The following is a 24,266-nucleotide window of genomic DNA, read 5'->3' on the forward strand; positions in this document are numbered from 1 at the left end:
CTAGCTAGCTAACCAACAAGCGAGGAAAGCTACCTACCTATATTTTGCCTGGGAAGGTTTTTTATAAGGCTGAAATCATCTGTGTAAACAAACAGATAAGCTAGCTAATGTCCTTGCCTGCTATAGCCAGTTAGCTAGCCAGCAAAAACTCAATGTTGACAATAAATTAGCTAGCTATATTCCACAAAGCATAACTAGCTAAGTAAAGTTCATAGTCAACACCAACATTTGTCTGGCAGTAACTTATATCCCACACAGCTAATTTATAATACATTGTGCAATGGGCATTGCTCATCTAACGTTAGCTACTCCATAAAGTAAAACTGGCTTACTTGCTAACGTTACATGTACAAACAGATTTGAACTTATAACAGCTGCTTGCTAGCTAGCTTGCTCATTTAACGTTAGCTAACGTTACAGACCTTACCTTATGCATTGATTCAGTACGCGCCCTCCTCTCTCAATGCAATTATCTTCCTGTCATTATAATCCAAATTTGCACTGACTGATCAATACAGTGTCAAATTACTTTTCAGTGTGTTCACAAAAATCTGAATTTGCCACATGTGCACCCAGTTAAAACCTGCTATTGCAACCGAATCTGAGCGCAATTTAAAGAAAATGCTTGCTAACCTGGTTAGAGCGAACTCTATATATGACCTAATTGAAATGATACTGTTTTCAACACATCAACTGTTTAAGACAATTTATTTTTGAGCAAGCAAGATAAATACACGTTCAATCAGTACTGAGTGAGTGAATGAACAACCAAAACATTGTGCAACAAAAGCTTCCAGGCGCATGTCCACAATCCGCCACTCTGCCATACAGCACTGTTTCCCTGGGCAGTACTGTAGGGATGGCATGATTCTCATGGATGAGGGCAACGACCTCTTTCTTTCTTGAGAGTCTGAGAGCTGGTCTCTCCTCCGTTCTAGCGAGACGGATGCAGTAGTACTTACCAGCCCACTCACTGCCTCTTGCCTGCCACTCCACGAACCCAAAGCCTCTTTTAAGAGCCACATATACACTAAAGAGAATGGTCAAACTGTGTCCTCAGTTCCAAAGACGGTGACGCTAACCGTTGCTCTACGGACCTTGTTATAAGCACATCAACTTGACACTATTTATATGGACAGTCTGGCCTATTTAACTGGACATTCTGATGATGACAGGAGTTGTCTTGATGATCCACAGCGTTATGCAGGCTTTTCTGATCAAGCCCAGTGCTACAACACCTGATTCTACTACTCAGCTGTTCATCGAGACCATGAATAGTAGAATCAGGTGTGGTAGAACTGGGCTTGAACAAAAAAGCTTGCATAAACTTGGAGCTGGTCAAGAGCAGTTGTGGCCATCCCTGAATTGTATTTACAAAGTTGACTATACATTTTGTTGTAAATGTGATATTTAGTTATAACTCACTTTTGTTTACAGGTAGTGTAGTACTAGGCCTTTCTTCAGTAAACTACAAGGTACAGTTTCATGTAATTAGTTCATGTGTACATGTTGATTATGTGTGTATTTTCCAGGAGGTTGTTCGATTGTCTTAAAATCTAAGTAACATGATTAAAAAAATCCCCATCAAAATCTGTCAGTTTAAGCTATAAATGTAAAGTCCATTATCCCTCTGAAGAGTAGGAAATAGTCTGTTTGAGAAGGTTTGAATCCATAGCAACCTGCCTACACATACAGTAGTTTGAAGTACAATACCAACATAGCTACTGTAGTTGGTTAAAGCCGTGTGCTGGAACACCTTGGTAGAGCATGGGTGAAATAGGTATTGTGGTGTTCATGTGAATTTCCTTTCTTTTTTGGCTTCAGACTAATGCCTATTCTCACTTAATTCATAGTTTTTTTGTTTTTAATATACAGGTAACTGCCAGAAACACTTGAGTGAATGAGGGACACAAAGTATATTGAAAGCAGGTCCTGAGTTAATTAAGAGGTTTAAAGTGTGTGTGTGGGGGGGTGGAGAGGGGGGAGGGAAGAAACAAAGATGTTGGTGGGAAAGGGGGGAGAGAGATATAATGAGAGAAAGAGAGATGGAGAGAGTTAAGGAAACAACAGAAGGGAAAGAGAAGAGAGAGAGCTGAGCGAGAAAGAGAGAGAGAGAAAGAGATCTGACACTGAGAGAGAGAAAGCTGAAAGTGGGGGAGAGAGAGAAAGTGAGAGAAGGCCCTTGAGCTCTCATAAAACTAGTGGCGCAGTAATCATGGTCTGTCTGTCTGATGGCTATTTGTACACTAGGTGGCACCATAAAACCACCAGAGACATGACTGGAATTTTAAACAGCTGAACTCTCCCAGCTGAACTCTCCATAGACATACATCATTGACTCTCTCGCAGCGGCGCTGTAGCATACCCTACACCAAGGGCGGGGCAAAGTATGGCCTGCCGGGCACTTCAATACGACTTGCGAGACATTAAAAAAAAAATGTTTTAAACATTATTATTTCTTCCCAATTTTGTGGTATCCAATTGATAGATACAGTCTTTTCCCATCGCTGCAACTCCGGTACGGACTCGGGAGAGGCAAAGGTCAATAGCTGTGCATCCTCCGAAACACGACGCAGCCAAGCCGCACTGCTTTTTGACACAATGCCCGCTTAACCCAGAAGCCAGCCGCACCAACGTGTCGGAGGAAACACCGTACACCTGGCGACCTTGTCAGCGTGCATGCGCCTGGCCCGCCACAGGCGTCTGTAGAGCACAATGGGACAAGGAAATCTCAGCCTGCCGAACCCTCTCCTTACCCGGCCGATGCTGGGCCAATTGTGCACCACCTCATGGGTCTCCCAGTCACAGCCAGGTGTGACACAGCCTGAGATCGAACCCGGGTCTGAAGTGACGCCTCAAGCACTGCGATGCAGTGCCTTAGACTGCTGTACCACTCGGGAGGACCCCACAAATTGATTTTAACAAACAATTAGTCCCCCAAAAAATGTGGCCCTCCGTTAAATTTCAAAATCACGATGTGGCCCTCGAGCCAAAAGGTTTTCCAACCCCTGCCCTACACTAAAACCCTTCACAGTTTGAATGGAACCCTAAAGGCTGCCTACAGACATAGGTCTTTGCAGCAGCAATACATACAACTAAACTCAGCAAAAAAAGAAACGTCCCTTTTTTCAGGACCCTGTCTTTCAAAGATAATTTGTAAAAATCCAAATTTCTTCACAGATCTTCAATGTAAAGGGTTTAAACACTGTTTCCTATGCCTGTGCAATGAACCATAAACAATTAATGAACATGCACATGTGGAACGGTCGTTAAGACACTAACAGCTTACAGACGGTAGGCAAATAAGGTCACAGTTATGAAAACTTAAGACACTAAACAGGCCTTTCTACTGACTCTGAAAAACACCAAAAGAAAGATGCCCAGGGTCCCTGCTCATCTACGTGAACGTGCCTTAGGCATGCTGCAAGGAGGCAGATGTGGCCAGGACAATAAATTGCAATGTCCGTACTGTGAGACGCCTACGACAGCGCTACAGGGAGACAGGACAGACAGCTGATTGTCCTCACAGTGGCAGACCACGTGCAACAACACCTGCACAGGATTGGTACATCTGAACATCACACCTGCGGGACAGGTACAGGATGGCAACAACAACTGCCCGAGTTACACCAGGAATGCACAATCCCTTTATCAGTGCTCAGACTGTCCGCAATAGGCTGAGAGAGGCTGGACTGAGGGCTTGTAGGCCTTTTGTAAGGCAGGTCCTCACCAGACATCACCGGCAACAACATCGCCTATGGGCACAAACCCACTGTCGCTGGACCAGACAGGACTGGCAAAAGTGTTCTTCACTGACGGGTCGCGGATTTGTCTCACCAGGGGTGATGGTTGGATTTGCGTTTATCGTCGAAGGAATGAGCATTACACCGAGGCCTGTACTCTGGAGCGGGATCGATTTGGAGGTGGAGGGTCCATCATGGTCTGGGGCGGTGTGTCACAGCATCATCGGACTGAGCTTGTTGTCATTGCAGGCAATGATGTGGTACCCTTCCTGCAGGCTCATCCTGACATGGCCTTCCAGCATGACAATGCCACCAGCCATACTACTCGTTCTGTGCGTGATTTCCTGCAAGTCAGTGTTCTGCCATGGTCATCGAAGAGCCTGGATCTCAATCCCACTGAGCACATCTGGGACCTGTTGGATCGGAGGGTGAGGGCTAGGGCCATTCCCCCCAGAAATGTCCGGGAACTTGCAGGTGCCTTGGTGGAAGAGTGGGGTAACATCTCACAGCAAGAACTGGCAAATCTGGTGCAGTCCATGAGGAGGAGATGCACTGCAGTACTTAATGCAGCTGGTGGCCAAACCAGAGACTGACTGTTACTTTTGATTTTGACCCCCCCTTTGTTCAGGGACACATTATTCCATTTATGTTAGTCACATGTCTGTGGAACTTGTTCAGTTTATGTCTCAGTTGTTGAATCTTGTTATGTTCATACAAATATTTATACATGTTAAGTTTGCTGAAAATAAACGCAGTTGGCAGTGAGAGGACATTTCTTTTTTTTGCTGAGTTTATTATGCATGTAATCCCTTATGGAAAAACGACATGAATTCTTGTGTGAAGTTCATGTGATAACATGAAACTGCACGTGACAACATGTGAGCACATGTGAGAACATGATCTCATGTTAAAGAAATGTGACAACTTGGGGATGCAAAATTTCAACATGTGATACCATTAAACTGAAATCATATGTTTTTGGAAAACTTCACGTGATATTTCATGCGAAAACGTGTTTTTGGAACCTTTCACACCTTGCTCAAGGACACATCAACAGATTTTTCACCTTGTTGACTCGGTTATTCAAAACAGCGACCTTTCAGTTACTAGTCCAAAGCTTGAACCGCTAGGCAAATGATGTGCAAGCATGTGTTTTTGGACCACTTCACATGAGATATTGAGAGGATTTGATTATCTGGCATGGGTTGCCCCGGTGGGAGGAGTTTATACCAAGTGATTGGATAAGTTTTAGAACCAGGCTGACTCCTGTGTGTGAGCCAGGTGCCCCGTTCAAAGCCCATGGCGAAGTTGGCTCAAAGCAAAAGTGATGTAGATTAAGCATGTGGAAAAATAAGTATAATTCTGTGTTTTTACATGCAAAAGGGATTCATTTTGACAATTCTTTTATCTGCCTTAGCAATGAAAACTAGTTTGAGAATTCAATCATATATTTTATGGAAAATATATGTTTTATGCTTCTGGACGGTGCACCACATTGCCTTGTTGACAAGATGACCGAGCGGAGAAGATTACTGTTCCATTTGAGAAGGTAGCTCCTCCCTCAACGCTTTTGCCTGTTCACATCACGGCCATAGCCGGGTGCACCGTGGCTCATGTTAATAGAATTTCCTCTATGTTGTCACATGTTTAGATTCATCAAATCAAAGCAAATTTTATTTGTCATATGCGCCGAATACAACCTTACAGTGAAATGCTTATTTACAAGACCTTAAGCCCTTAACCAACAGTTCAGTTTTAAGAAAAATACCTAAAAAAATAAAAAATAAAGTAACAAATATTTAAAGAGCAACAGTAAAATAACAATAGCCAGGCTATATACAGGAGGTACCAGTACAGAGTCAATGTGTGGGGGCACCGGTTAGTCAAGGTAATTGAGGTAATATATACATGTGGGTGGAGTTATTAAAGTGACTTATACATAGATAATAACAGAGAGTAGCAGCAGCGTAAAAGGGGGGGGGGGCAATGCAAGTACCCTTTAGCTCAGTGCGGATGTTGCCTGTAATCCATGGCTTCTGGTTGGGACGAAATCATTGATGCACTTATTGATGAAGCCAGTGACTGATGTGGTGTACTCCTCATTGCCAAGCAAAACAGTCCTGTAGCTTAGCATCTGCTTCATCTGACCACTTTTTTATTGATTGAATCACTGGTGCATCCTGCTTTAATTGTTGCCTGTAAGCAGGAATCAGGAGGGTAGAATTATGGTCAGATTTGCCAACTTGAGGGCGAGGGAGAGCTTTGTACGCATCTCTGTTTGTGGAGTAAAGGTGGTATAGAGTTTTTTTCCCTCTGGTTGCACATTTAACATGTTGATAGAAATGAGGTAAAACAGATTTAAGTTACCCTGCATTAAAGTCCCCGGCCACTAGGAGCGCCGCCTCTGGATGAGTATTTTCCTGTTTGCTTATGGCAGTATACAGCTCATTGAGTGCGGTCTTAGTGCCAGCATCTGTCTGTGGTGGTATGTAGACAACTACAAAAAATACAGATGAAAACTGTTTTGGTAGATAGTGTGGTCTACAGCTTATCATGAGATACTCTACCTCAGACGAGCAAAACCTTGAGACTTCCATAGATATCGTACAACAGCTGTTGTTTACAAATATACATACACTGCCACCCCTTGTCTTACCAGAGGCTGCTCTTCTATCCTGCTGATGCAGTGTATAACCCATCAGCTGTATGTTATTCATGTTGTCGTTCAGCCACGACTCAGTGAAACATAAGATAATACAGTTTTTCAGGTCCCGTTGGTAGGATATACAGTTGAAGTCGGACGTTTACATACACCTTAGCCAAATACATTTAAACTCAGTTTTTCACAATTCCTGACATTTAATTCAAGTAAATATTCCCTGTCTTAGGTCAGTTAGGATCACCACTTTATTTTAAGAATGTGAAATGTCAGAATAATTGTAGAGAGAATGATTTATTTCAGATATATTTTCTTTCACCACATTCCCAGTGGGTCAGAAGTTTACATACACTCAGTTAGTATTTGGTAGCATTGCCTTTAAATTGTTTAACTCAGGTCAAATGTTCCGGGTAGCCTTCCACAAGCTTCCCACAATAAGTTGTGTGAATTTTGGCCCATTCCTCCTGACAGAGCTGGTGTAACTGAGTCAGGTTTGTAGGCCTCCTTGCTCGCACACGCTTTTTCAGTTCTGCCTACAAATTGTCTATATGTTTGAGGTCAGGGCTTTGTGATGGCCACTCCAATACCTTGACTTTGTTGTCCTCAAGCCATTTTGCCACAACTTTGGAAGTATGCTTGGGGTCATTGTCCATTTGGAAGACCCATTTGCGACTAAGCTTTAACTTCCTGACTGACGTCTTGAGATGTTGCTTCAGCATATCCACATAATTGTCCTCCCTCATGATGCCATCTATTTTGTGAAGTGCACCAGTCCCTCCTGCAGCAAAGCACACCCACAACATGATACTGCCACCCTCCGGCGCCATCTTCTTACAGACGTGTTTAATACGTTTTATGTACACACTTTATTTTATGTACACACCATGTCATCACATGTTGCTTTACATGTTGTCACGTTATCACATTACCTTCTCATGAGATCACATGTAATCACGTGAAACACGTAATCACATAAAATGAATGTGGTTTTTCCATAAGTACCAGGTTAGGATTTTCTGAAGACATTTGTTTTACAAGTCATCAGGATATCCCATGATGGTCCTAGATGGTATCAAACTGTCACGATGGTCTAAGGGAGGAGACCAAAGCGCAGCGTTGTGAGCGTACATACTTCTTTTTATTAAACTAAGAACACTTAACAAACTAACAAAACAACAACACAAAGAACGTGACGCCAACGTTGTGCTCCCAGGCAACTACACATGGACAACTACCCACAAATGCAGGTGGGAAAAAGGCTACCTAAGTATGGTTCTCAATCAGAGAAAACGATAGATAGCTGTCCCTGATTGAGAACCACACCCGGCCCAACACATAGAAATACAAAATCATAGAACATAGAACATAGAATGCCCACCCAAATCACACCCTGACCAAACCAAAATAGAGACATAAAAAGCTCTCTAAGGTCAGGGCGTGACACAAACCATCCCAAACCATCATAAATAAAGTGATGGTATGATGGTGTTAAAGTGTTAAAGTGAGGTACGCTCTACAGTACATCTAAAATATGACCCCACCTGGGATTTGAACTTTTTTTTTCTTGAGCGTATTTTTAACAAAGCTGAGATTTCCTTTGAAGTCCAAAGTGTAGGAATACAGGTGAAATCAGTCATTGACAGAGATATGGTGGCATAGCATGAAGTTCAGAATGGCAAGTTCAAATCCCTGGTTAGGACATAATGATTAATAATTACTGCACAAATAAACATACACAATGTAGTCATGTGTGTACTATATGCAGTGGTAGAAAAAGTACCCAATTGTCATACTTGAGTAAAAGTGAAGATACCTTCATAGAAAATGACTCAAGTAAAAGTGAAAATCACCCAGTAAAATACTACTTGAGTAAAAGTCTAAAAGTATTTTGTTGTAAATATACTTAAGAATCAAAAGTAAATGTATTTGCTAAAATACACTTAAGTATCAAAAGTAAAAGTACAAGTATTAATAATTTCAAATTCCTTCTATTAAGAAAACCAGTTGGCTACATGTTCTATTTATTGTTAGCCAGGGGCACGCTCAGACAACTCTCAGACATAAAAAAAATATTAACAAAAAATAAATATATATATCTAAAAAATAAAAAAAATTGAAAACTCTCAAGACATCATTTACAAATGTGTTTAGTGAGTCTGCCAGATCAGAGGCAGTATGGATGACCAAGGATGTTGTCTTGATAAGTGTGTGAATTAGGCCATTTTCCTGTCCTGCTAAGCATTCAAAATGTAATGAGAAAATCTTTGGAGTAAAAAGCTGATTATTTTCCAAAGGAATGTAGTGAAGTAAAAGTAAAAGTAGTCAAACATATTACTAGTAAAGTAAAGTACAGATACCCCAAAAAACTACTTAAGTAGTACTTTAAAGTATTTTTTACTTAAGTACTTTACACCACTGACTTATATGTAAGTTGAAAACACTGTATGTGAAAAGCACTGTGTGTATCATAACGACCCATTTTTGTTGTCACGTGAAGTGTTCCAAAAACACATACATTCACATGTGAAGTGTTCCAAAAACACGTTTTCATATTCGAAATGTCATATATAAAGTGTTCCAAAAACAAATTGCAGAGTTCAAATCCATTACATGTGAAATCATGTGCTTTTTCCGTAAAGGATTGCATGCGGATGTATCCAAATCTAAATGGTGATGTGGTTTAATAAATGCTGCAATGTGATGCCACAGCTGTATGCCTATATTGTCATTACATGCATCACTTGTGGTGATCCAATGAACCCTCTGAACTCTCCTGGACTGGATTCAGGCAAGCTATGTTTGTTTATATTTTGTCTATATTTGTTTATGGATAAAACTGTAGCCTAAAATACTTCATATTTGAGATCTATTAATGGAAATGATCAAATGTAAAACAGATTCATGCCCCGTTACTGTTGGGCTGTCATCCATTGAATTTATCTCCCTTTCTGACTCTTTTTAATCTGAATTCACCTTCAACCTCGATCTCTGAGAAAGCGCCAACACCAGCCTATTTTACTATTCTTATATTATGCGAACCCAGAGCCTCGTGTTGGCGCACTTCGAGTCTAGGCCATTTTCTTCTCTCTGAAACATATTTTAGAGCATAGAACCTATTCCCTCACAGAGGAAAAGCTTTCCATAAACATACCTAGCCTGATTACTCTTCTCTCACCACAATCTCCCTTTGCAGTCACTTATGTGAGAGAGCGCGCGCTCACACACACACACACACACACACACACCGTGCAGTCACGGACACGCACACACACACCACTCTGCACCTATGTGCTGTGTTCAGCTGAGATTGCCTTTTCTAAAATGACCCGGTCGTGCTAGGAATGATCTCATGGTTACGATAGGGTTGATAGGGTTTATCACCCTTTCTCGTTATCCTGCACCAACACCATTCAGTCTTCCTGTCTCCCGTGAACCTTGTATTTGACTAATAGGGGCGCACGCTAGATTGTGTGCTATGTGCCCGTTCATCGTCCCTGACGAGAACGATGAGAACCCGCTGTACGAGCGTGATGATACCCTAGGATACTACAGTTCCACGGGTTGTCCTGTTTTGTTATTTAGGTTATGCATTCATCGCCATAAATACATCAAGCGATCACAGCATATGAAATGCACAAACAAATGGAATGCTCATCACTATATTGTTATTAAACCACAAACTGTTGAATTATTGTCATCTCGATCTACATTTTGTGTGACGCGAGACACCGTCTCATATCGTTCCTACCATCTCCCGTTCCCGCCTCTTGATATTGACTTGCATGCTGTTGCGCGCTCTCTCGCTCTCTGGTTGTCTATCTCTCTCGCTCTCTCTCTCTGGTTGTCTATCTCTCTCTCTCTCTCTCTCTCGCTCTCTCTCTCTGGTTGTCTATCTATCTCTATCTCTTTCTCTCGCTCTCTCTCTCTCTCTCTCTCTCTCTCTGGTTGTCCTTGTGATAAGGAGATAAAGAAGCCGAACAACACTGAAGCCGAAGGACAGAGAGGGGTGAGATAGAAACGGTTGGAACAAGTAGCTGTACTCATTATAGCCTAATTGATAAATGAAGTGGAACATAGCCTATGTATTGACTAATAGCCTAGCAAAGCCATAAGATGCGTCTTTCGTGATATCTTCACGGATCTTTTGATCTGCACATTTTTTTTAAACTCAGACTGCGCTTTTTCGGTGTTGTTAAACTAGATAGACAAATCCTCAGTTTTTTTCTCATAATTATTGATTTCTGACGCCGCCAACCTGAAGTTCATCGTTATCATCTTGGCCGCCGGGATGGTGGCCTTCGTTGGAGCAGTCATCTGCATCATCGCCGCGGTCCATACCGGCTCCGCTGCCGAATCTCCCCAGCAGCCTGTGGCAGACAACCAGTCTCACTCTCCGGACGCTGGAGTGCAGCAGACTTTCACCGGGGGCTCCGTGGCGCGAGCGGGTCCACTGGGCGCTCTCCATGGTTCTGAAACGCAGGACGGAGAAGCGCCCACTTTCTTCCACGTCCCCAGCGGCTCAGACGGCATTGGTGGAACTAGGCAGGTTAGCAGACTTATCTGCACCCCAGTCCCCGCCGGAGAATGCAACCCCAAAAACTTTCAGCAACAAGCCGAAGACCCGTCGCTGTTCGCCGGTGAGGACTGGGGATACCTCCGCACCACGGCAGATGAACTCAAACAGACAGTTCTCCAGCAGAAGGACCAGATTATCACCGACCAGCGGACCATTAGGGATCTGTCAGGCAAGCTTTCGGAGTGTGAGAGCGGAATAGAGGGGCGTAGAGGCCCGGAGAGTAGCGCGGGGCTCTGGGAAGGTAAGAGGGTAGATGAAGGCCGGCTCATGGTCCGGGACAGTGCGCCGTCGTCGTCTGTGGCACAGCTGCTCATCGCTCAGGCTGTAGGCGAGCTGGAACAGGCTATCGTTCAGATGAAAGACCGCATAGAGAAACTGGAGGTAAGGGGGAATGGGAGAAACATGTGTCATGTCTGTTGGTGTTGAATTCCACTATCACATATCTGTATTTTAAACGAACTGTTATTGTATCTTTAAATAAAGCAGTGAATAGGCTAATACTGACCCTCTCGTGAGTCAGTTGATCTGCTTGGCAGACCTCGATAGCACTCACTCTGAATTTCTACTCACGTCTCTGATGGCAGTATGTCCGTGTGGGTGTGGCTACGTGGTTTTACTGTTTAATTGAGACCCTTTCCAGTTAATAGAAATCGGGGACAGGATTAGATCAGGTTAGATGACCATTTACAGATAACTGCCAAAATAAAGGAAACACCAACATAAAGCGTTGGACCACCGCAAGCTGCCAGAACAGCGCCAATGAGTCTTGGCATAGATTCTACAAGTGCCTAGAACTCTGTTGGATGGATGCGACACCATTCTTCCACAATAAATTCATTTCGTGTTTTGTTGATGGAAACGCTGTCATAGGCGTTGCTCCAGAATCTCCCATAAGTGTTTCAATGGGTTGACATCTGATGACACACACACACACACACATACACACACACACACACACACACACACACACACACACACACACACACACACACACACACACACACACACACACTTTAAACTTCCTATGCTCCTTTGAGCCCCCATCTTTCAAAGTCACTGAGATCTATTTTTGTAGACATGGTTAAAATAATGGTTAGTGCTATCCGGGATCCTTGGGACATCCCTACCCTAAACCCTAACCTTAATCCTTACCCTTACCATAGCCCTAACTTGACCATAACCCTTACCTAACCCTGAACTTAACCCTGACCGAAACCATTTTAAATTTCAACTTCAAGGGGTTAATGTCAAAGTCCCAAGGATCCCAGATAGCAAGGACTTCAAATAATGGGCAACTGGGCATTTTTATACATGACCCTAAGCATGGGATGTTAATTGCTTAATTAACTCAGGATCCACACCTGTGTGGAATCACCTGCATTCAATATACTTTATATCCCTCATTTACTCAAGTGTTTCCTTTATTTTGGCAGTTACCTGTATATCAATGTCTTTAACTTATTGTCCCTAAAAATTGATTACATGCATTACATTAAAATTGATTAGATGCATCATATTCGACTTAGCAATAGCTTATTAGAGTTCAAAACAATGTTGAGGAACCAATCAGTTACTTCACCAAAATCTATTTACATATTTTGGTATCAGTTGTTGCTATTGCACCATTACAATGTCTTCTCAACCTGCTTCACAACTCAAGTTAAATTTAGCCAGTTTAATTAATGGAAACCCCAAAACAAGGACGTTGTAGGATCATTTATTAGCCCTAATCTACAGACACAGGAGAATGTGTTATTCCAGCCACCGCTGCTTCCCAATATAACTAACCCAGGGCAGGAGAAGAGGAGGGGTGGAGGAGGGAGGGGAGGGTAGAGTAATACGAAGCTGCTTTATAGCTGCCTGCCAAGCAACATGTGATGTACAACACCATTTCTTGTGGAGAAAATATCATAAATCATTCATCCGGCCAGTTACCTATATTTGTCAAGAGCAGAGACCATCATATTCTTTTTGCAGCCTCTGCCTAGCACACGACTGTTATACTATATCAGTGGTGTACCTCTGTATCAGTGGTTCCCAGCCGTCTTTGGTCACTGAACCCCCAGTCACGTTGGAACTGATCTTAACAAATAATAACACATTTACTCCATGTGGAAAGGTGAGGTATCTCCACGGGTACTAGTACCTCATGTTGAGAACCCCTGCTCTGTGTGTAACTTACAGCATGTGCCTCACTGTAAATAAGATGTGGCATTGTCTGTGTGTCTATTTGACTGCACTTCGTTGTGCTGCAGTTGTAGTGTTTTTCCCTTGGCTGACTAATGACTGTGAGGACCTTTAATTACTTGTTTTCCCTGCACTTTTTCTGTTTTTCCTGCTGCACATAATTGATTATGCATAATTTTTTTTTTTTTTAACTCCAGAGATTAGAGTGCTTATCTAACACGAAGGCCCACATTAATCACAGCACATTAAAAAGTGTGAGTGCAGCTCTAAAAACCGAACTGGCTTCCAGTGTTGCGTTTCGAGACCGCCTGAAGTGAGACCGATTCAAGACCAAGACTGGAGAAAATCGAGTCGGAGTCAAGACCAAGATCGGAGGGGGGGGGGGGCGAGACTGAGTCAAGACCGAGACCGGGAGGGGGACAAGGGGTCCGAGACCGAGTCATGACCGAGACCAGAAACATTTGAATCCAATTCAAGACCATGATTTAATTTAGTCAAATCGCCACCATAATAAGAGTTCAAAATGTCCACTATTTCTGTCTTCGTGTTTCAGACGAACATATGGATTTCTTAGACATTCAGAATGGTGAAAAAAATGCATGCTGAGGGCAAATAGAGCCACTCTACAAATTATTCCTAATCCAAACCACAGTGGGGAACAATGAGGGCCTTCTACGCCTTCAGAGAAGGGCAAAGGATTTATAAAATAATAATAACAAAAATTCGAATTTTATTATTATTTTCAATTATGTTCTGATTTATTTCTCTTCAGTTTTTGTTGGAAAGGAAAGGGTTAACACTGAATATGTTTTTCTCTTCAATCAGGATTTTTCTTTGGTCATCTCTGGGGCTATCTAAGTCAGCCATTGTCTAGGCCATCAGAACCTAGATAGACGGCATCTGCCATTCAAATGTATTAGGGCAACATTTTGGAGTGATAGTGGAATCAACCAATCACATTTTGACTTGTAATCGGTGGGATCGTTTTAACCAAAAACTTTCTCTTCTCACAGGCCATCGTGCAATAGCAAGCAATCGTTTCCCCACAGTCTAGCTATCTTTTGTTGTAGACTAATTTGCAGCAGCTGTTATCGAAGAGGATGTTGTTGCAAATGTTTTATTTTATTTAACTAGGCAAGTCAGTTAAGAACAAATTCTTATTTACAATGACAGCCTACCCCGGCCAACCCCTAACCCGGACAACGCTGGGCCAATTGTGTGCCACCCTATGGCACTCCCAATCACGTCCGGTTGTGATACAGCCTGGAATCGAACTAAGGTCTGTAGTGACACTGAGATGCACTACCTTAGACCGCTGCACCACACATGAGATTCTCCCTTTTCAAGAATAACTTTCAACAAGATGTTAACCTTTTACTGCAGTGGGCTAAATCAGGGTCACACAGAGTGATTCTTGGTAGTCTAACAAATCTACTTTGAAACAAAAGTGTACACCTCATACACATTGTCAAAAAATACAAATAAAATAAGAAACCTGTACCATGTCAGATATAGAGTTGAAATGTATAAAATGTTTCGTTTGCATCTCGGTATTACACTTTACTGTATGTACACCACAGAAGACTGAAATATAACAAAACTGTTTGACATAGAAACACCGGATTGTAGTAAAAAACGTCATTATTATGAAATTAGGACAAACATTAATAGCATTCCACCCATGAGGCCAAAGAGGGCGCTTTTGGTCATTGCCTGCAGGAAAGGGTTCTTTCAAATGATCATCATCTGGTGGGTGGAACTGTGTTTTTTGTAATAATTATGTATTCTTTTTCTGGTTTTGCTCAATCTGATTGGGTGGGCCTGGCTCCCCAGTAGATGGGCTTGTGTCCACCCAGGCCCACTCATGCCTATGCCCCTGATGCAAACAGCTCATGATGACTGCATTGCACATCACAAATAATCTACAAACCAAGACTTTGGACCAAACTTTTTCAATACCTGGTTTGCATACCCATTGTCGCCTTAGTCAGCATTTACTAGTAGATATGTTGAAACGTCTGTCCTACCCTACCGGCTACCGATGTCATTCTTCTGTGAGCTGCTCTATGATAAAAACAGTTGACAGCTGCACACTCCTGCTGCCTGCAGATGATATTCCTCTGAAACAAGGCTGTATATGCGGCGCGCATGTAACTATATTTCACCTGCTTTGCTATTGTGTAGGCTACATTTTGCATGATTTTACTATTGTACTACATAATTAACACATTTTATACCTCCACTGCACTGGTATCCCTCCCTCCCACACTCCCTCCCTCCCACACTCCCTCTCTCCCATACTCCCTCCCATGAAGTCAGATATCGGACCGCTGGCGTTCCCTCACAACCACACGGATGCAGCAACTACGGTGACTTCAAGAGGGGCAGGTGGTGGTGGGTTCTCTGAGGCCTCTGATGGTTGGGGTGAGGCAGGGCTAGTGGGGCAGGCCGGGGCAGGGGATGGACCAGAGCAGTGGCCACGGATGGAGGATCTGGAGGGAGAGCTTGAGAGGAAGCTGGAACTCCTGGAGAAGGAGAGGAAGGCCCTGCGAAAGGAATCCCAAAGACACAGGCAGGAGATTGACCAGGGGATCAACTCCCTACACCACCGCATTGCTGGCCTGGAGGAGGGTGAGAGAAGGGGCAGAGGGATAGGTGTAAGAGAAGATCAACGGTCATGAGTGATACTCATACCTGAATTATATGAATTGATATGGTGGGGGAGGTTACGAGTCGGGGACAATGAACTATAAATTATCTACCAGAAAGGTAACTTATTATCAATCTATGAAAATGGCTTCAACACATTATGACACAGAATAAGAAAAAAGAACATAACAATAAAAAAAATCCAAGTGGAAGTATCATAGAACAGAGATGAGATATCCTGGGGGCAGGAAGGAAGTCAAATGTGTGATGTAGCCATTGCATAAACCCCCAAAAGACCGTACAAAGTCCTAATAAGAGAAGTCTATTCAACATCCCCCCTACCGAATTACCTCATTACTCAAATACTCTTTCCCTCCCTCTCTATTTCTCCACCCATACCTCCTTACCCCAGGACTCTCAGAGTACACCTACCCCGAGGGCTACAAGCTGTCCTTCCCAACGCGTACCAACTATATGTACGCGGTGGTACAGCACCCCATCCCTGAGCTGCGTGCCTTCACCGTGTGCCTCTGGCTGAGACCTGCCGAGGGGGGCATCGGCACCCCTTTCTCCTACGCTGTGGCGGAGCAGCCCAACGAGCTAGTTCTGCTGCAGGGCGTGCACACCCCTGTGGAGCTGCTCATTAACGACAAGGTAATGGAGGAAACAGAGTAGCAGTATTTTAGGGCACACTGAGTTAGACACAGCACAATTAAAGCTGTAGCTATAACAGTACCTGGGAGCTTACTGTGGAATGATGTCTACGACCAAAATGCCACTCTATTCCCTATGTAGTTCACTACTTTTGACCAGATCCTTGGTCAAAAGTAGTGCACTACATAGGGAATAGGATGCCATTTGGGACAGAGACAAAGCACCGTTTAGGCTAGAGCTGGGAGTATAGTGTAGATTAGCATGATGTCATTATGGTAATACAATGCCTGGAAGGCATAGAGAGCTACCTAGCTGGCTGTGCCCTTGAGGAAGTGCAGTCCGTGCCTTTGAGAAAGTAATGCTGCAGTCCCCAAATGTTACTGTAATAAAATAACTGCCTTAATGTATTCCAGGGGGACATTTGTTTAATGTCTCCACACACAGTGTGTTAAGCATCAAGATATCAGCACTTTAAAAGCACTCTCTTTTATCTAACATAATATTGAGTTTTAGTCTAGGATACTCTTTACAACACATGGTTTAGGATCAGTACTAAGAACCACTTCATCGTATGATTGATTGTCCATTGATTTGCTGTTGGTGCCATTTGAAATACTTCATTTGCACTCTAATATAGTCTGCGGTATCACTGCATTACTTGCAGTATAGCACTAACACTCATACTAACCCGCACTGTTGTCCTCCCACCCCTAGGCGGCGGAGTTACCTCTGAACCTGTCCCGGGGCAGCTGGCACCACATCTGTGTAAGCTGGAGCCAGAGAGGCGGGGTGTGGCAGGCCTACCAGGGGGGCAAGCTGAGAGGAGAGGGGCAGGGCCTGGCAGCCTGGCACCACATCAGGCCTGGGGGAGTCCTCATCCTGGGGCAGGAACAGGTAAGACCTGGAAGGGTTGGTATTTTGGTGAGGTCAGGAGTGATGGGTGGAAGAGACCGCAACGGCATAGACCTATAGGGGGTTGTTGTTTTTAAAGGAGAACATATTTTATTGTTCATTGAGATATAGACACAGGGGTGAAATGAAAGGGGGCAGATGAGAGGAACATGCAGAGTTGAAGTGGGGGACTTGAACATCAAATCCCAGTCTCTCAGGGCAATGCCAAGTCCGGAGTTACCACTAGACCAAACTCTGAAACATCCCTTCCTCTTTTCCCCCCTTTCACTCCTCCACCTCCTTCTGCCTGTAGGACACTCTGGGCGGACGTTTTGACTCGTCCCAGGCCCTGGTGGGGGAGCTATCCCAGTGGAACGTATGGGAGCGGGTCCTGACCCCCAGCGAGGTGTCCAGCCTGGCCCACTGCAGCCAGCACGGCCCCCAGCCAAAGGGTAATGTGGCCCCCTGGACCAACCGGGAAGTAGAGGTGTTCGGAGGAGCCATCAAGGTGCCCAGAGAGCCCTGCGCTGCTAAACGCATCAACACCCCACTGTGAGGGGAAGGGAGCCAGGGACCTTATTCACAAAGCGTCTCAGAGTAGGACTAGTGATCGGGGAAAAATCAATACAGTTACATATCGCAATACTATTTTGGACGATATTATAGCGCTACTTTTTGTTATTGTTGCTAGGTAGCGCTAGCTAGCGCTAGTCAGCTATGCCTATTCTTTTTAAATAGTGAGGCAACATGTTTTCAATGCTTTTATTTCCATGCCTGATCTAAACTCATTTTCTCACGCTCTCTTGTCTCTCTGCAGCAGACATAAAGAGAGCAGTATCTTTGGAACATCAAATTGCAATAAAATCGCAGTATCGAATCGAAATACATATAGAATTGTGAGAATCACAATACATATCGTATTGTCACCTAAGTATCGTGATAATAGTCGTGAGATCCCTGGCAATTCCCAGCCATAAGTAGGACTGTACATGTCATATTATACATGTAATCTTATTTATTCTGATCTAATAGGCAAAGCTGATCTTTCATCAGCATTTCTACTTTGAGACTGAGAGCCCTGAGCTGTGTTCAGTAGGGCAAAACATTGTGGAGGTAACATATTTCTATCTGAACGACTTGTTAAGTAGAACAGCAGGAATGCCTAACTGACATGTAGATTAAGGAATAATGTGAGCTCTATTCATCACATTTCTATCTGCAACGTTCAGTATATTGTACATTGTGAATTTGTGAAGTAAATTGACGGGTGGAGCTCGGGTGAAAGGGAGTAAGGGAATAGGGGAACGAAGCACATTGTTAGAAGTGGGAGTAACACTGGTTTCGTAACTACTCATAAAGACTATTTATCCCTCAAGGGGGAAATGTTGTTTTTCTTTGCATGTTTTATTTATCTATGTTTTACATCTATTGTTGGTGACGTTTATTCAGAGCTACAGGACGGAGAGTGGGTAGGCTAGGCATACGCACTTCTACATTTGAACTGCTGCTTTGGACTCGGTCTGTGGCCAGGCACTAGGCCATGGGAGCCCATTTTGTTTTCTCAACAGGAGCTAAGAATTGGGTATCTATAGCTTTCTCTATCCTCTGACTTGTGTCTAACTGAAGGGGATAACTAAAGTGTACATTATGATTTTATACAACATTTTATATGCAGACATTAAGAACACACAATTGTGTCTGTATCGCATTGATTTGTGAAGTACTTTTTTTGTATCAACTTGTTTCAAAAACAGCATTCTTACTGTCTCCCTTTTCATATTCCTTCCCGTTAACATTTGTATAAATAGTCTGTATCCTAGTAATACAGCATGGCTACTCATTCCCTGTGACTAATAAGAACTACAGATATAGAGATATCACCTCATTTAAATTCAATAACTGTATCCAGTAATGTGAATGTGTGGCTTGAATTGATCCAGAAAATATGTCTTCGACTTTGCCAGTGGTATTACTCAAGCCTATTGGTTAACTTTGTTGCACAATATGGTATAGCACGAGGTTTGATACTTTCTAGACCGCCAGAATAGGTATTGGTACCAAGTTGTACTGAAATGTATAAACGGTGTTTATAATGCTTTTATATTCAATGTAAAAAGTTATAGAAATAACAACGGGTTTAAATGCGTCGTTATACTGCGTACATGTATTCATTTGAGTATTCAATTCACACACATATATCATTCTAATAATAATGTATGAAATCCCCTTGATCTTCTACACCTTGTGACGTGCGGTGAGGTCTGAGGCCGGGCAGGCACATTCTACTGAGCCTCATAACGGCTCATAAAGCTGTGTTTATCGGTATGACACGATCACAAAGATAACCATCAAACAACCGCAACCAACCATCAAACAGCAGCAGATAGGCGGCGCAACCATTAGACACGCTTTCACGGGCTGTAATCGCTTGTGCCCCACGCAACTGCCCTGCACGAACAGGCGACTTTCAGCACCACAGACAGCGACCCAAGTGCTAGCGAGTAGGTCTACTTGTAGACAGCGCTACACACACAAAATGCCTAGTAGTCAGCACTACTGACTGAGATGTATACTTGCACTTCTCTGGTCTATGTGATAGACATGTAATGTCATTAGACATGTAATGTCATAACAGTAGACAGCGCTACTGTACATTCGTCAGCTGAGGAGCTGTCCAGGTGATTTGTCTGGTACCATTTGTGAACTGTACAATCCGACAAGATCAGCCTTAAGTTTAACAAAAGTACTTGGCATATTTAGACAGGCTCTTGTTTGCTGGTGTCAAATTTTTGTGACATTGTTTCCCATTTTTTGCAGTCCACTAAGCCAAGGAAATTAAGTTCACCAAAGTGGTCAAACCTGTCTCTCATCTGAACATTGATATTGTCCAGTATGTTGTTGTAGTTTTCCCCCCTCTCTACTCTGATCGGCTGTTTACTACGAGTTTCCCTTCGTGCCAGGCCCAGATCATTGCATTTCTGCTCGAATCACTCATAGAAACGATCAAAGTCGTGTCACTGCCGTCCCAGTGCTTTCATTGTGTCACTGATCTGGGTATGGCAGACACCCATATCCATCAATTTGTTCTGCAGAACACAGAAGAGCGCATCAGTATCCTTGAAAATTCCATCATAGGTCATGAGCAAAAAAGAAGCACGGTGGCGGTCTCTAGATGGGTTGCTAACTGTTGTGGTGGAATTATTGTAATCAAAAGGAGAGACTTTTAAGATTCCTTCAAAACATTCAAACTTTATTATTTAATTACTGCAGTAATGGAGCTGGTCGGTAATCACCCCTGGAGGTGATCACTGAGAACTCAACGAGCTTGTTTGAGCCACAGAATTTTATAGCAAAATCCATTCTCCTTCAGTCTGCATGACACACAACAGATGTATGGAAGGGGTCACAAGGTTAAGATTTTCTATGAAAGATACTTATAATTCACAGCAGACAGTATCTGCTGTAAAAACATGAGAACTCATTGTGTAGAGACCAGTGTTTGGCCCCCCAACTCCATACTGGAGCCATGTCTCCCTGGTACCGTATAGAACAGGAACATGAACTCATGCTCTGGAATGCGGTATCCCCAAAGACATTGTAAATCTTCCAGAGGCCCATCCTCAGTAGAACACACACAGATGAGCATTCTAACAACCCCCTATTATGTTGTATAAAACAATCATTTGATGCAATAACAGGATTATAACATAATCTTGTAATTTCCACCATACTGTAAAAAAAAATATATCAATAAAGGAATGTAATAGCTCCACATAGTGGCACCTAGGCCTGTTTGATGTGCTGGCACTGTCATCGTTGCCGCAAAATGCCAACTTCTGTTTACCTAGGTAGCATGCTGTAACATCAATTAGCTGGGGCTTTCAAAATCTCACGGTTCTCTTTTACCTTTGCATTGTGCATGCTGATGTTCAATCTCCGTTGTTCATTCAATGCCAGATCTATCCGCCAGCTGCCAAATGTCTTAAGAGCTATCTGGCTTTGGATGTGAGACAGGTTTCTCATAGACAAATTGTTCAAGTCGCAGTAACCGACTCTTGTCCACAAACTGTCGCTGGTGGAGAGCAGCAGGCAGGGGAAGCAGTAGAGTCGGCTGCTAGCATTGCAGCCACAGAGCCAGTCTTTCTGTTGATACCGCTCAGATTGAAATGATCGTGTTATTTTCTGTCCCTTCTTTAGATGTAGGTCCCTAAACTCAGGTGTTGGTCTTCACACCGTTTCGCTAGAAAACTATTTCAGATGCAACGTGTTAGCCATCCTAATCAGCTGACTTTAGAAGTAAAAGTAAAATTAATATAACTATCAAAAGGCAGCAGATAATGTGTGTGACATTCATAGGCAGGAGCTCTGGCTATCCTCTTGCAAAGCTCTCTACCTGCCTTTCGGCATCCGTTAGCTGGCAGTATAAGGTAGAAACACGAATGTGCAAATCATGTCAATGCCTTTCATTGAGTTTTGAATTTTGAAGCGCTGGAGAAAAGGTACACGGCGAGGTTGCCTTTCCCCTGGCCTCCTTGTGCATTTTGTACCAGATCACTGCACATTTGGGAAGTAGTTGTACTAGTACTGACATCTATTTGATCGTGCAGAATTTTTTAAATTATTGATAACATTTATATTTATTTATTTTTCATTCGTTTTTTTTTCATTCATTTTCACACTGCCTACCCTGCCTACCCTGACCGCACGTCACTGTCGCTGTCCCTGGTTATGACTTAGTGGCAAGTGCCTGTCTGGGTATCTTTACCCATATTAAAGTAATGTCTATTCATTTCTCTGCTGAAGTTATGATTCCAACATCATTCTGCAGTCTGATCAGTGTTTTGCCTGCCTCTGGTCTGTTCGGCTTATGTCTGCACTTCTATGGTCTCTGTGATGTTGTGGCAAACTGTACAGCTTAGAAAATTAACAAGCCAGATATTTTCTTTATTAACCAAACAATGTCTTATAGCCGGTGTTTGGAAAATTACTCTTTGTATTACCTGTATTTGTTAACAGGTTTTTACTTAATGACTTCATGTGTAGGTCGATGTTTAGGCACATTTGGCATCTTTGTCTTTTTCCTCTCTTTTCCTGTCAGAGTTGGTATACTCTATGTGTGTTTATGTCCTTGTCTTCACTGGTTTTGAAATGCACAGCCCGAAAAGCTCAAATGGCCAAAAGTAAAGTCTATTTCGAATGTGAGTACTGTGTATTTCCTTTCTTTTCCTCTCTGTGTCAATTAATAACCTACTACATCTCCCCCAGTTTCAAAATTATTGATTATAATGTCAGCCTTAGATGGTGGCTATAACACATGAATAGGAAATTATATTCAATGATTTTCACTGTGCAAGTTCTACATGTGATTGCATATATTTGGACTTTGTTTGCAGATTAGCTACTATGTGTGTGTTAGGCTACTTAGTGACCATCCTGTTACTCACTAACACACAAACCCTCGCACTGCTGCCAGTCACATCCTGTGCTGTCCAGGACACACGCCACAGGCTCAATTTAAAACACCACTGCTCCAAACATACTGAATTGTAAACACACACACACACACACACACACACACACACACACACACACACACACACACACACACACACACACACACACACACACACACACACACACACACACACACACACACACACACACACACACACACACACACACACACACACACGCAGCATCAGTTTAAAGCCTTTTCTTTAAGCCACAGGTGCTTGAATAGGGCAGGGTCAATGGAAACCTGAGATGGGTACAGGATATGGAAAAACACAACACGGGATGATAAAAAATATATAGCTTTTACTACAAAGAATCAATGTATACATTTATGAATATGGCTGTAGTCTGGTAAGTGCAATAAATATCAGGCAAGGAGCAATGCACAACTGTGTACACAATAAATAGCATACCTGTCTCCAAGTCCACACAGCCACAAGACAAAAGTTGTACTGAGAATACTTGCAATTACTATTTCACAAACACAGAGACTGAAAAAGCATTATAATTGGTTGAGACTAGTTGCACGGGGGCTCTGGCAGGCAGAAAGAAATGCACAACCATTCTTATTCGTTTGGTTCTCCGGCAGACTATACGCTGGGTTGTGTATTCGTGCCTTTCGCAGGTCGGAGAGCGGGTTGCACATTTTGGTCACCCCCCCAAAAAAGGAAAAGGGGAATGGGACAACTTAAATCCCACTTCCATGTAACCCTGCATCCATACACCATACCACTAACCTACCACCCGATCCCACTACCATGTAACCCTGCACCAATACACTATAACACTAAACTACCACCCCATCCCACTATCATGTAACCCTGCACCTACAGTATACACCATACCACTAAACTACCAACCCATCCCATTACCATGTAACCCTGCACCTACAGTATACACCATACCACTAACCTACCACCCCATCCCACTACCATGTAACCCTGCACCTACAGTATACACCATACCACTAACCTACCACCCCATCCCACTACCATGTAACCCTGCACCTACAGTATACACCATACCACTAACCTACCACCCCATCCCACTACCATGTAACCCTGCACCTACAGTATACACCGTACCACTACCCTACCACCCCATCCCACTACCATGTAACCCTGCACCTATACACCCTACCAAAACCCTACCACCCCATCCCACTACCATGTAACCCTGCATCTATACACCATACCACTAACCTACCACCCCATTCCATTACCATGTAACCCTGCACCTACAGTATACACCGTACCACTAACCTACCACCCCATCCCACTACCATGTAACCCTGCACCTATACACCATACCAAAACCCTACCACCCCATCCCACTACCATGTAACCCTGCACCTATACACCATACCAAAACCCTACCACCCCATCCCACTACC

At 43.2% G+C, this 24,266-nt stretch overlaps 1 protein-coding gene across 1 annotated transcript; it reads left to right on the plus strand.

The window, feature by feature from the left end:
- The first annotated feature begins 10,408 nt into the window (after positions 1-10,408).
- On the plus strand, positions 10,409-22,561 carry LOC139580987 (neuronal pentraxin-2-like). The gene is made up of 5 exons (XM_071410249.1): positions 10,409-11,359; positions 15,481-15,796; positions 16,227-16,468; positions 17,183-17,362; positions 17,673-22,561. The coding sequence occupies exons 1-5, from the start codon at positions 10,691-10,693 to the stop codon at positions 17,913-17,915; spliced, it is 1,650 nt and encodes a 549-aa protein (XP_071266350.1). The 5' UTR covers positions 10,409-10,690; the 3' UTR covers positions 17,916-22,561.
- Positions 22,562-24,266: the final 1,705 nt, after the last annotated feature.

The sequence above is a fragment of the Salvelinus alpinus genome, chromosome 1, assembly GCF_045679555.1.
Source record: "Salvelinus alpinus chromosome 1, SLU_Salpinus.1, whole genome shotgun sequence".
NCBI classification, from domain to species: Eukaryota; Metazoa; Chordata; class Actinopteri; order Salmoniformes; family Salmonidae; genus Salvelinus; species Salvelinus alpinus.